We start from the raw sequence: 12,687 nt of genomic DNA on the forward strand, positions 1-12,687 counted from the left end.
CACACTTGGATGATTACTTTTTGCGCCTTTTTTTTTCTTGTCTTTTCTTCAACACCCTACCTTTACTCTTTTGTTGTACTTGGACAGTGGGCCAGAGCTTCTGTCCTGTTCAAAATGGATACTCTCATGTGATAGTCGAAATTGTCTGTAATGTTGCTTTTCCTATGTGTTTAGACACATAAGCGGCCTGCGCCAGCATCAGCCTTGGACGATGATGTTTTTTTTTATTACCTTCCTTTCTTTCTCAGATCATTTTATTCTCCGACCTCCGTTTAGGTTCATATCCACTCCTTACCGCTGCCAAATGCGCTGATGAACACGGGAAATCCAATTTACGTTATGTAATGGATTTCGTGACCTGGGTGCTCCTGTTACTGCAACAGGTTTCTTTTGATCGGACTGAGTCGATCATCTTGGGCCCAGAGCGATTCCATGTTGCATTCTTTCGGTGTACATCATCTGGCCATGTATGTACAAGCGTTAGTTATATTAGTTTTCAATACTGAGCAGCATCAGTACAACTAAGGAGAACGGCCGGTCGAGTTTCGTAGATATTGTATCATCTCGAGGATTTTGATAAGTCAATGGCGTGCGTTTGGGTTGTATCCAAAAGCAGGATCTAGCCCGACCAGCCTGATGTTGTCGAAACAGACGCCATCCTTGAAGGCTGCATAGGTCTGCGACTCTGCATGACTTGCATGAGCAGCAATTTAAATTCTTCTAAGGGGCGGCTCAGGCCGATTGGCATCAAAGCTCTTCTCCACCACCAGTCATTGATTGGCCCCTCGACCGTACGTTACAGTTTCGAGTCTGTACACCAAGTGTTATAGTAGCATGGGAATGGCACGCTATCGTGCTATTCACAATAGCACGCAATTTTCTTTCAATATGAGGATTTCCTCAACGAGAAATTTGAATGACAAGGGGAGAGGTATAAAGCATGCTATATTGATCATGGCTTCAAACGAGCTTCTTGTTCGGACTGCCTCTCTTCAGTGTGACGAACTTTGACCGAGACTACACAACGCCATGGCCGAACAACCATCATCGCGTTCAGTTTCTCCCACCGATATACCGGTAGAAGATAAGGAGAAGCGAGTATGGTATCACTCAACGCTCTTCAATGCCTTCATTATCGGCGGAGTGGGCTTTATGGCGCCCGGCCTGTGGAATGCAATGAATTCCTTGGGTGCTGGTGGCGCGCAGTCGCCGTTTCTGATTAATGCTGCCAACGCATTGGTTTTTGGTCTTAGTATGCTGCCCCATTGATGATTTGTGATCGGGTGTTGTATTGGCTTGCGGTGCTGATCTCTGCGGGTTCCTATAGTGGGCTTTTTGTGTCTCTTCGGCGGTCCGATTGCGAACCGCATTGGGTTGAATTGGACCCTGCTTTTGGGTGCCGTTGGGTATCCGATTTACTCGTATGTATATTCTCATCCGTTTCTATTTGAGAGTTATTGGATTTGAACTAACGAGCGATGGTATAGGGCCGCATTGTATACGAATAACCGCTATGTACGTGCCGGACCAGGTGTGTTCGTGGCGGAACGCTAATTACAAGTGTAGGGCAATGTGTGGTTTGTGCTTCTTGGATCAGTAGCATGTGGTTTGTCGTAAGTATGAGATGTCCGATCAACAGCTGTCCACTTCCTTACGCAACAACCAGGGCGGGTCTTTTCTGGGCTTCTGAGGGTGCTGTGGCACTAGGATATCCGGAGCCAACAAAACGGGGCAGATATATGAAGTGAGTCGATCTAGGGGTGGCAATTTGGCTCAATGGAAATATCATTGACAATAAACAGTATCTGGCTTTGGTTTCGTACCGGTGGACCTTTGCTGGGCGGCGCAATCGTCCTCGGGCTCAACCAGTAAGTTTCTTGGAAGATAAGGATATGTTGAGATGTTCTGCTCATTCAGTTATAGTTCTGCCGAAGCGAAAAGCAAAGGAAAGGTTGGCTCGCGTAAGTCTAGCTGAGCCTACATTTCCCCTGTGAGGATGATTGCTAATCGCCTATACAGAGACCTATCTTATCTTCGTCGCGTTACAGTGCCTCGCCGTTCCCCTGGCGATATTTCTCTCGCCACCTGAGAAGGTGCAGCGTAGCGATGGGAGTAAAGTGAGGATTGTTCTGCAGGACTCATGGCGTGCGGAGATGCGGGAGCTTTGGAAGCTTTCTTGTCGGAAAGAAGTCAGTCACTGTTCTCACTTTTCATTGATAGTTTGGCTGACGCCAGCTCAGGTTCTTCTGTTATTGCCGATCTTCTGGGCGGCGTACTTTAACCAATACAGTGGAAGTATGGTTTTGCAAGTCACCTATATCTAAACATGGAAACACTAATAGTTTCTTGCATAGACTTTACGACCTATTACTTCGGCGTCAGAGCCCGTGCCTTGATTGGCTTTGTCAGTATGTCTTTCACAGCCTGGGTATATAAGCTCCAAGTCCGAGCCCTGTCTAACATCAGCCAGGCAACTTCGCAAGGCTATTATCCTCTGGAATGATAAGTCGTTTCCTTGACTACAGAGGAATCTCGACCAAGAACCGGGTCACATACAGGTATGACCGTCCACCACGAAGCATCGACCGACACCAGGGGGTTATAACTAACCAGGACTCCAGCTTCTTCTATGTCGTCCTCGTACACATCGCCACCTGGGTCTACGCCTGGGTAGTACAAGAGAAGTACACCGCGAACCCACCCTCCTACGACTGGTCCGACAAGGGCTTCACCGAGGGACTCTTCGTCATTCTTCTCTGGGGTCAGTATTCCCTTTCGAAATCGTTTTATCTTCCCCCCCCCCAGACACACCTCGCTAACCCATAACACATTCAGAATTCTCCCAACAAGCACTCCAAAACTGGCTCTACTACCTCGTCTCCTCGATGACGGACAACATCTCCGAACTGGGTATGTGTACCCTCCCAGGACCAACATGAAATCCAACCACTAACAATAACCATCCAGCCCGGTACTCTGGTGTCCTCCGTGGACAGGAAAGTTTCTCCCAGGCCGTCTCATACGGCATCAACACGAGGAACTGGTACGGCGGGCGAGTTCCGCTCGCTGTGAATACTATTCTGCTTGGTATGTGTCTCTCTTCCCATTTCTTCACATGTTCTTTGGGATCCAGCCACAGGGAAGACTAACCCGAACACTAATCTAGGTCTCGCGGTGTTCCCGACCTGGTTGGTTGTTAGGCAATTTGCTCCGGTTGAACATGATAAGTACGCCATAGGCCAAGATGAGGAACAGGGTCCTGCACCACATGGTGTTGGTACGGACTATGGCGACAAGAATGTAGTGAGGGAAACAGTTCAGGCGAAATAATGGCTCCGCTTATTACTCAGTGATACCCATCGATGATGTATGATCTTGAAAAATGACAAGGCTAGTTGTAGCTTGTCCAAGCAGTACTATAATGAACGAATGAAAGTGGTGACATGACACACTACCCGTGGATTTCACAACTGAAACCAAAAGTAAATCTCTGATAAAGCTACAGAGCGCTCTGTGGGAGAGAATATCAACATCACTAGGGTAGTGATACGTGGTATTCCTCAGATTGCCTACACTGTGCGGGCCGGCAATATTATACAGAAACTCAACGCCCCCGCCCGGTATTCAGCAGGGAATCAATCCCAGTTCTAAAATAATAAAAAAAGAAATGTCAGACAGAGAAAGAGACCTAAGGACCAAAAAAGAAATCTTGTGACTCCGATACGGGGAATCGAACCCCGAGCTGCCGCGGAACTTGCTTTCATTTAATGAAAGGCGGCGATGTTAGCCGTTACACCATATCGGATTTGATGAAGATATTACTCTTTCTTTGCATATAAAAGCCAAAGACATGATCCTGGCTATATTGACGAGCCCTAAATATTCGCTTCAATGACTAAATGTTACATTTCTCCTGCGGTGTTTTGAGCAGAGATGCAGTGCTGGGGTATTTTTGTAGGCGTATGTAATATACTCAGGTCATTGGGGCTTCTGGAGGATGAAATTTGATGGGTTTAGGAGGTGTGTTGTTTGGAGAGCTGTTCGTTTTGTAGCTATATATAATCATGTGAAGGTATCATGTTGCTAGGAACACCAGCCGAGAGGTGGGCCAACAAATTCAAGATACATTCACAGCTACAAGATGCCACCATAACTATGATGCCCAGAAACTCTCGCAGCCTCACCGCAAAGGGCTACTGGCTGGACAGCAGGCTATCATAGCAGGTCTACTAGTCGTAACCCGCAGCCCTAAGTACAATCCGATGGGAGCCTACATAGGACAGTTAAACACCACAACTAAGTCTGAACCTGACAATCATAAGATATAACTCCATATGGCCACGAAAGTAGTGAGAGTGACGACGGTTATTGCTTCGTCTCGCTGGTAAGAGTGAGAGGAAAATATGGAGTGATTTATACTCCCTTATTGTTAGACCGGTTCTGTCTCGCGGGGCCTTGGTCGGAGGAACTGGCCGATCACTTCCACCCGACCGCGCCACGATACCCATATCTGAGAAACTACCCCAATCTGGATGAAAAGGCGAGAAGTATTGGAAAGATCGTCGTCAATCCAGTGGGAAAGTAAATGGGCACCTTCTCCCTATTGCCTATAGGTTCTTTTATCGTCTCCTCACAATCACGCCATTTCGATATAATAGAGGTCATTCAAATGGCCAATGACGCTCGTACTCAGCCCTTTCCTCGTCAGTTTCAGCCAAGTGCTCCAATATCTGATCTTCGATTTCGTGGAGGGCAGCTTTGCAATCATCATATCGCTCGTGCTCGATAAAGCCTTTGTCCGGCCACAGATCGCCCATCCTCCCCTTGACCTCCGCAACAAGCTCGGTTCCTGCTACAGCACCATCGCTATCCAGTTTGATATGCTCGAAATCTGCCTCCGAAAAGTCGAACGGAAACGGGATGTCGCTGGTGACGGCAGGTAAGTCCGCCCACGTGTCCTTAAGGTCGACCAGAAGCGATTGGAAGTGTGCCTCGCCGTATTCGAACATTCGGTGGGCAAGAAATATCAGCCCGTATGCAGCCGTCTTTCGGAATTCGACTACTCGATATAGATCTGGGTTTTTGACATGCATGAGTTTCCGCCATCCAATGAACACGTTTTGGATGGTATACTCATGCACAGCCGCGGACCGTTCTTCCGGTGAAAGCCCGGAGAGTTTCGGCCGTGGGGCCAGATTGAGCGTCTCAGGCTCAAGACCATCCCAGTCGAGGAAGGCTGGATCGGGATTGTGGTTGAAGAGGGGCGAGATGTGACAAGACTGCCAGTCGATGATACCCGTAATCTGTTCGGGGTTATGCGGGTCTACGAAGACATTGTCATCATGCAAATCATTATGTCAGAGGTAGGGGCTGGTGATGGCTGTATCCTTTGGGATAAGGACATCGACAATTTGTCGGTACCATACTAAAGCAGTAGTTTTCTTTTCCATGCCTGGTCGGTAGAGCTTTGGGCCACAGAATAAGGCAATCTGTTTCGGAGGTTTTAAAGACTGGATTGCCTTCATCTCTCGCGTCCCGACTGCTTGCAGATACTGCATTAGAGAAGCCCCTGTAAATTTATCAGCGGCTGCATGACGATGATACAAATTATGACGTACATGGCCCTTTCTCGACGTCCAAAATTGATCTGCCTGCATCAAACCAATCCCGGCCGGTAGTCGGGCCAATAGCGAACTCCGACTGACGGTCTTACCATCTTTGACGTAGTAGTTGCCTGTGGGTGGCTGCATATCTCTCGTGTAGTACAAGCTGCCGTAATGCTAGAATGAGACGCTCAGCCACTGCTTCTGGAGACGTGTCAAGGCAAGAAGCACTTGAAGCTTCTGGGGTAATGTCATCGTGCTCCAGACTTGTGACAGCGGAACACCTTCAATTTTCTCCATGATGATAAATTCAGCCCCAATAGGGTGCGATCTTGCTTGCGAGTTCCATGCGTATACGCGAGGCGCTGGTGTATCAAGAATTTTTCTGGCCTCCCAAATCAACCTTGTTAGCAAGACTTGGTGTCGATGGAGTTGAGGATGAACTTACGAAGTCCATCGTGGCGACTTCACTGGCAGTTGTAAAGTGTGGAACGCCAGCAGTTGGGTTAGGCACCTTGGCTATGACTTCCCGGCCATTGTCCATAGACATGAGGAATGCTTTATTGAACATGCCGTCGGGGTACTTCTTGATGGAAATACATCGAGCGGCTCCGACTGAGTCTGCTGCGACACTTGCGAGCCTATTCATGTCGAATCTGATCTCTCGCTTTCGAAGATTCTCGACCTCATCTATAATGAAGCGGCCACGCGTGAATTGGAAGAATTCACGTTTGAATTCCAGTCTGATGCAGATGAGTATTATGTTAAACCGCGCCCAAATTGGCGTGCTTACCAACCTGAGAAGAGTCCATGCCCATGCTCGTGGGACTGTGATCGTAGGATAACGTTGGAGCTTTAGAGATTGAGCGGCAGTGTTGCTTTTGGTTTGGTATTATACTCTGAATGCAGCGCCAGAGACGCGCGGATGGAGGTCGGCACATATTTCATGAAATGTGACAATAGTTTTGATCACACCTACCCCCCAGAAAATCAGGTAGCATTCGATCACGCAAACATCAGATTGTTGAGAAAAGCAAAGGGGTAAGAATACGATCAATTCGGGGAATGCTGCTTTGCTACGCAAACCGAGAGATGATGGAAGATTAGATAGTGGTCGTAACGGTAAGGACTGGTCTAGAAGTGATGAAGCTGAGGTGTAAACGGAGGTGACGATGGAATGGCCACGGTTTGGTGTGGTAACTCAGATATCGTGGTCTTTCTATCTGGTGATTTTGGCTTACTGTTGACGCTAAGCTGTTCTGGTGTTAATGGATGGGTCCTAGTGCTTGAATAAAGATGATGATTGGCTAGATAATCTTAAGTAAGTTATTCTAGGAACAGAACTATGAGCCTGGAGTGCTTCAGGTCCAATCAATCATATTTGTTTAACATTTCATAACCTCCATCACACCCTTACTACAGTACTGATCTGAAAGCCGAATGCCAATGGTTGTAGATCAGTATGACAATATCTAGCCTTACTTTTGTCTATTGTACATTAACAGAAAATGACCATGATACCGTCAATTGACAATCACCCTTATGCACATCTATTATGACTACTCTCGTATTTCTATATTGACTACCTTATTATTACTATATATCTATAGCATAAAAGATAAAGTTTTTAGAGAAGAACTGCTTCGAAGAAGGGAAACCCTATTCGATTCCACCCCCTATAGTAGGCATTACCTCTCCGAATTCGTAGGCTCCATCTAACCCCAATCACCGCTACCCCAAATTGGGATCAACAGCCTTATAGTAGGATGTGAGATGATTGACGAAGCATTCCACCTGTTCGCTGAGGCATAACCAAAAGATAATCAGGTACATCCGTTGGCGCGGTTGCTCAAACAAACATCACCTCCCTGGGCAAAGCCACCGTGGCCCTGGCAAGAGGCACTAGATCTGTGCTCTGTACTGACCTTGCTGTTGCAGGAAGTCCATGTAGTAGGGAAGAAAGAAGCTTGAACATGGTAGGTGGACCAGCTGATGCAGCAGTTTGATTTTCCCCGGGACTCGCAGCGGCTGCGAGGAGCCTTTCCGATATCAAGATAAAAGCGACACGTCGTTCCAGATAGACAAGACAGAATATTAGCACATTTCGGCCAGTTTATAGCGTGTCGCGAACTCAGAGTGTATCTAGGGTCAGCGCTTTTCTCGATGGCAGTAGAGTTGCCTCCCAAGGCGGCTAACAGATCGTGAACATCTTCGACCATGCCTGGGTCATTTGCGTCGAACTTCTGGGCGTAGGCTGCCTCGGTTAGAAGGACAGCCTTTTCCTCGTCGGTGTTTCCCGAGCTGGGGTCCAGAGAAGCGAGCCAGGAGCGAGTCTCAGCCTCGTAGCCGACGTATTCAACATCTACGTCGAAGGGGCTCAGATCGCCCTCGAACTCAGGAAAAATATCAGAAGCACGGTGTGTGACGATAATGCTTGTAGGGCTTGTAGAAACGATCGGACTTGCTAAAGTGCTCGGAATCCATGCAAAACCAAGGAGACTAACAAGGATAGCTTTTTGCATTTTGGTGAGAATCCGCAAATGAAAAGTGACGCGAGAAAGCTTTTGGCCCAATGGAATTCCGATTGTCGAAAAGGCAATTGTTAATCAAAATGAGATGTGAGGGTTTTCTTCTACGAGGTGGGTATCTTCGATTCTTATGAACTTCTCTGATTCCTCCTCGATGAAAGTTTTCGATAAATGCATGCGCCTATTCCCAAAATAAAAACCCCACCTCCCTGCTAATGCATCGAGAAATGTACCTGGAAAGCCAGCCTTGTCCAGCCGATTTGAGTCCAGCCACACTTGTCCGAGACGCCAAGTGTCCCTAATTTTGAGCCTACTGTATGATGCTGGCCGTAATCACGATTAGCGCGAGGATCCTAGTTAGAGATACAACTCAACGATGCAACGTCGTCTTCACTTCCACCGATGGCTCTAAGATAAGACTATGTAGTTCAATTGAGCGAGGCGACCTATTTCGTGCTCACCATAGTTAATGGTAAGTCTTTGCATGTCTCCAAGCTGGCTCGAGCTCCGATGAGGGTTCTAAAGAAATGGGTTCGTCGTCAAAGAGAGTCCTAGTGGGGAACTTTGGAATCCGCTATCCACTACTCCGTAGAGATCTTGGGTTGGTGTATCATCGCTTCTAAGTCAGACATGGATCGGGCCGTGCAATCTACCTGTCCGTTGGAGTCTTAGTATTACCGTGGCATTAGCTTGGCATTAGCTTGATCCTTTTGACCTTGCTAAGTTGGTCATAGTCTCATCGGGGATGCGCGATTTTTGTGATGGGCTCCGAGTCATGAAGTAGAAAGCAAAGAAAGAACTGGAACTGGCTGTTGATGTGACGCAAGATAAATCATCCCAGACTGAAGTCCACTGAATTGTGAGATTCGAATTGGTCTTTCTTTGAGCAAAATAGTGGTTACATGAATCTTGAGGGCTGGTGTTTGTGAAAGGACTTTATAGGAACCAGCATTTCAAGTTTTACCGTGTATTCGAAGCGGTTTGCGAAAAAAAGTCGGATCGTAGGATATCATTATAAGTACCGGCTAGTACTGAAGAGCGAACCATGAGGCAATTGACCATATATTCTTACAGTCGTCTAGTATAAGTTCATACTACGTTAATAGAATATATTAATGATATCGATAATGTATTGTATCATGCTTGTGTATATCTATCCAGCACGGTCTATCGGATTCATTACTATACATCTGTTGTATAGAAGGATGGAGTTTTGTAGAGAAAGAGTGCCTCTTAAGAAATTAATCTTACAATAAGATGACTATTTCTCTTACTATTCCTTGACTACTCGGGCCAAAATCTATTCCATTTACCAGAAAGAAGAAAATAACGTGGTTGAAATCACTAAAGACCACGAGATTTTTATATAACAATGCTATGAGTTCGACGCTGGGAGTAAGTCTATATAAGGGCATTAGTGGAACCAGGTCGTATTTGATGATACCAAAGATAGGAAGGTTTTGTCAACAACATCCGATATGGTGTAACGGCTAACATCGCCGCCTTTCATAAAATGAAAGCAAGTTCCGCGGCAGCTCGGGGTTCGATTCCCCGTATCGGAGTCAAATTTCTTTTTTGTCCTTTATCATTGCTTTTGATATACGGAGTATACAGATGCACGTCCAATAATACATTTACCATCCGTCCTTTTCTATTCTGACATCCATTAATTCAACACCACTTCCTTCTTCCCATCCCGTCGCCAATCCGGGGCTGTTCCAGTCTCGGCATACCAGCCACGCATACTACCTATTCCAATAACTCGACTTGGGTGTGTCACAATTAGTTAGTATCTATTCGCACAGCGACCCATTGGCAGGAAGCTGGGGCTGGATGCTGGGTTGGACTAGCTATAGTACAACAATGAGGTGCTTTCTGCCATCTAGATATCACTGCTTTATATTGTATCTACCCTCTTTCTGAGAAGTCATACTATGTATTTCTTTGCAGGTGCATCGAACGAGAGATTACCATTTATAGCAAAAGTCCTGTCTTTTATCCATACTATAGTGCTAGCATTTGCTCGTCAGATTATTCTTAAATAGAGCGACAGGGGGCCCTCTACTATACCTTGTTGCGACGGCTGCATTGACTGCTTCCTTACTTATGTTATGGGCAGGCTGTCCCTTCTTCCGTCAAAGAGGACATGCCGAATCATGGGCCCTTCGTTAATAACATATACAGCTTCTTTAGTAAAATTGTTAGCAATGATATGCCTTTTCCGTGACCCTAAAGGACATATATGATGTCACGGACCCCCGAGAATAAAAGACAAAGGTAGGGGACTTAATCTTTTTAATTGATTGTCTAGATCACATAGTTTGCCTACACTTACGGGCCATCTTAGTCTCTATATCACAGTGCTCGCGTTCTCGTAGGGCTATTTTCGCCTTCAAATTTCAATGTGCAAGAACAGAAGTGAAGCAGGTTCTTTCCTTCTTGGGTATTGTCTTCGCTTGTAATTAACCCGTCAAGGGTTATCAGCTTTTATTCCCATTTCTCTAAGAGCGTACTAAATGAGTATTCATGTATCGACTTCTTGTGATCCTCTTCATCAGTTTGCTATAGTGCAGCGCATGGCTTAAAAACTAGGGGTTTACATTGAAGACTTAGCCGAGGATGAGTCCTTGTCCGATAGGGGACCACGGCCAGTTGCTAAGAACTTAACCTAGCGACCAACAGCCGCTATCGTCAATATTTGTATCGACTAACGCAACCTACTATACTACTATAAGGAACACCAAATCATGCAACTGACCCCAAATATTGATAAAGTCAGGTGACTATAGAGAGCACAGACCACTTCGGTTTTGCCCTAGGCCCCGCAAGTTGTATTGCTTTCTTTTTAATGTAGAAGTTTTCATACAAGAAAAATGACTTCGGGTTGTCATGATGCAGAAGGCCTCCATGGGATACTATCTAGCCCGGGTGGCCCTGAGGAAAAGACTCAGGGGGAGGCCTCGGGCAATGCCATCTTAACTCACACACCATCTAGAGCTAGCGAGGTCGTGTATTCTGCATTTTCAAAAGCGCAGAAGAGATATATTGTCTTTTGTACATCCTGGGCTGGTTTCTTTTCTCCGGTCTCTTCACAGATCTACTACCCAGCCTTAAACACTCTGGCCCATGACCTACATGTCTCAAGTGGCTTGATCAATCTGACCCTCATGAGCTATATGGTAAAATTCCCTTTCCCCTTCTGTCCGTGAATAAAAGTGCTTACGACAAGAAGATCTTCCAAGGGTTATCGCCCATGTTCGTGGGGGACTTTGCAGACAAAGCAGGCCGACGACCAGCCTACATCGGATGCTTCATCCTGTACATAGCAGCCAATATTGGACTTGCACTCCAAAACAACTATGTCGCACTCTTCATTCTCCGCTGTCTGCAAAGCGCCGGAATCAGCACCACCATTGCGCTCGGCTCGGGGGTGGTGTCGGATATCGCAACTGCCGCCGAGCGGGGCTCATACATGGGCTTCGTAACTGCCGGCACGCTACTGGGCCCGTCCGTGGGTCCGGTCATCGGAGGCCTACTGGCGCAGTATCTAGGATGGAGAGCCATATTCTGGTTTCTGACTATATTCGCAGGCGCCTTCGCCTTGCAGTTCTTGCTGTTCTTCCCTGAAACCGCGCGGAAAGTGGTCGGCAACGGCTCGATCCCGCCTCCAACATGGAACTTATCATTGATCAACTGGTACCAGACCAGGTCAAGAAGAACAGAAGAAGGACAGGAAGCAAACAACAACACTGCAGAAGCAAGGCATAAGATCACTTTCCCAAACCCGCTAAGAACCCTCTCCATCGTCTTCCAAAAAGACACCAGCCTAATCCTCCTCTCCAACGCCATCCTTTTCGCCGGCTTCTACGACGTCAGCGCCTCCATCCCCTCCAACTACGAAGACCTGTACGATCTCAACGACCTCCAAATCGGCCTCTGCTACATCCCCTTCGGCCTCGGCGCCACAATCGCCTCCATCCTCTCCGGCAAACTCCTAGACTACAACTACCGCCGTCTCGCCAACCGACTCGGCGTCCCCCTCCACGACAACTCCAGGGACCAAACAGACTTCCCCATCGAAAAAGCCCGCCTGCAACTCGCCTTCCCGCTCCTAACCATAGGCAGTCTAACTGTCATTGCATTTGGATGGGTCCTGCACTTCGGCGTCCATCTGGCGGCGCCCACCACAATCCTATTCGTAATGGGGCTGGGCTTGACCGGCGCCTTTAACACAGTAAGTACCTTGCTTGTGGATCTCTATCCCGGGAATGCGAGTGCCGCGACGGCGTCGAATAATTTTGTTCGCTGTCTGCTGGGTGCCGGCGCTACGGCGTTGATTGATCCGATGTTGAATGCCATGGGGAGGGGATGGTGTTTTACTTTTATTGCGTTTGTTATGTTGGCCACGGCGCCGCTTTTAGGGGTTGTGGTGAGGTTTGGGCCGCGGTGGAGGAGGGAGAGGTTGGCCAGGACTGAGACTGATGGGTCTGGGGTGAAGTTGTAGTTTTTTGGGTATCAGTGGATTTGGCATAGACTATGTAGATACATATACATTA

At 47.2% G+C, this 12,687-nt stretch overlaps 4 protein-coding genes across 4 annotated transcripts; 2 read left to right on the top strand and 2 right to left on the bottom strand.

The window, feature by feature from the left end:
* Positions 1–1,029: 1,029 nt before the first annotated feature.
* Positions 1,030–3,330, top strand: ANOM_002538 (uncharacterized protein; the record flags this gene model as incomplete). The annotated part of the gene is made up of 15 exons (XM_015547795.1): positions 1,030–1,252; positions 1,328–1,421; positions 1,488–1,515; positions 1,567–1,613; positions 1,667–1,744; positions 1,803–1,868; positions 1,924–1,961; positions 2,020–2,189; positions 2,241–2,295; positions 2,355–2,408; positions 2,471–2,558; positions 2,622–2,761; positions 2,836–2,910; positions 2,968–3,087; positions 3,167–3,330. The coding sequence occupies 15 exons, from the start codon at positions 1,030–1,032 to the stop codon at positions 3,328–3,330; spliced, it is 1,440 nt and encodes a 479-aa protein (XP_015410131.1).
* A 1,331-nt stretch (positions 3,331–4,661) lies between these two features.
* On the bottom strand, positions 4,662–6,252 carry ANOM_002539 (uncharacterized protein; the record flags this gene model as incomplete). The annotated part of the gene is made up of 4 exons (XM_015547796.1): positions 4,662–5,323; positions 5,714–5,780; positions 5,835–5,993; positions 6,052–6,252. The coding sequence occupies 4 exons, from the start codon at positions 6,250–6,252 to the stop codon at positions 4,662–4,664; spliced, it is 1,089 nt and encodes a 362-aa protein (XP_015410130.1).
* Positions 6,253–7,426: 1,174 nt separating this feature from the next.
* ANOM_002540 (uncharacterized protein) lies at positions 7,427–8,125 on the bottom strand (the record flags this gene model as incomplete). The annotated part of the gene is made up of 1 exon (XM_015547797.1): positions 7,427–8,125. One exon carries the CDS (start codon positions 8,123–8,125, stop codon positions 7,427–7,429), a length of 699 nt encoding a protein of 232 aa, XP_015410111.1.
* A 2,879-nt stretch (positions 8,126–11,004) lies between these two features.
* Positions 11,005–12,635, top strand: ANOM_002541 (MFS transporter; the record flags this gene model as incomplete). Its single annotated transcript, XM_015547798.1, has 2 exons — positions 11,005–11,310; positions 11,364–12,635. 2 exons carry the CDS (start codon positions 11,005–11,007, stop codon positions 12,633–12,635), a joined length of 1,578 nt encoding a protein of 525 aa, XP_015410112.1.
* Positions 12,636–12,687: the final 52 nt, after the last annotated feature.

This window comes from Aspergillus nomiae, assembly GCF_001204775.2.
Source record: "Aspergillus nomiae NRRL 13137 chromosome Unknown contig00036, whole genome shotgun sequence".
Lineage (NCBI taxonomy): Eukaryota > Fungi > Ascomycota > Eurotiomycetes > Eurotiales > Aspergillaceae > Aspergillus > Aspergillus nomiae.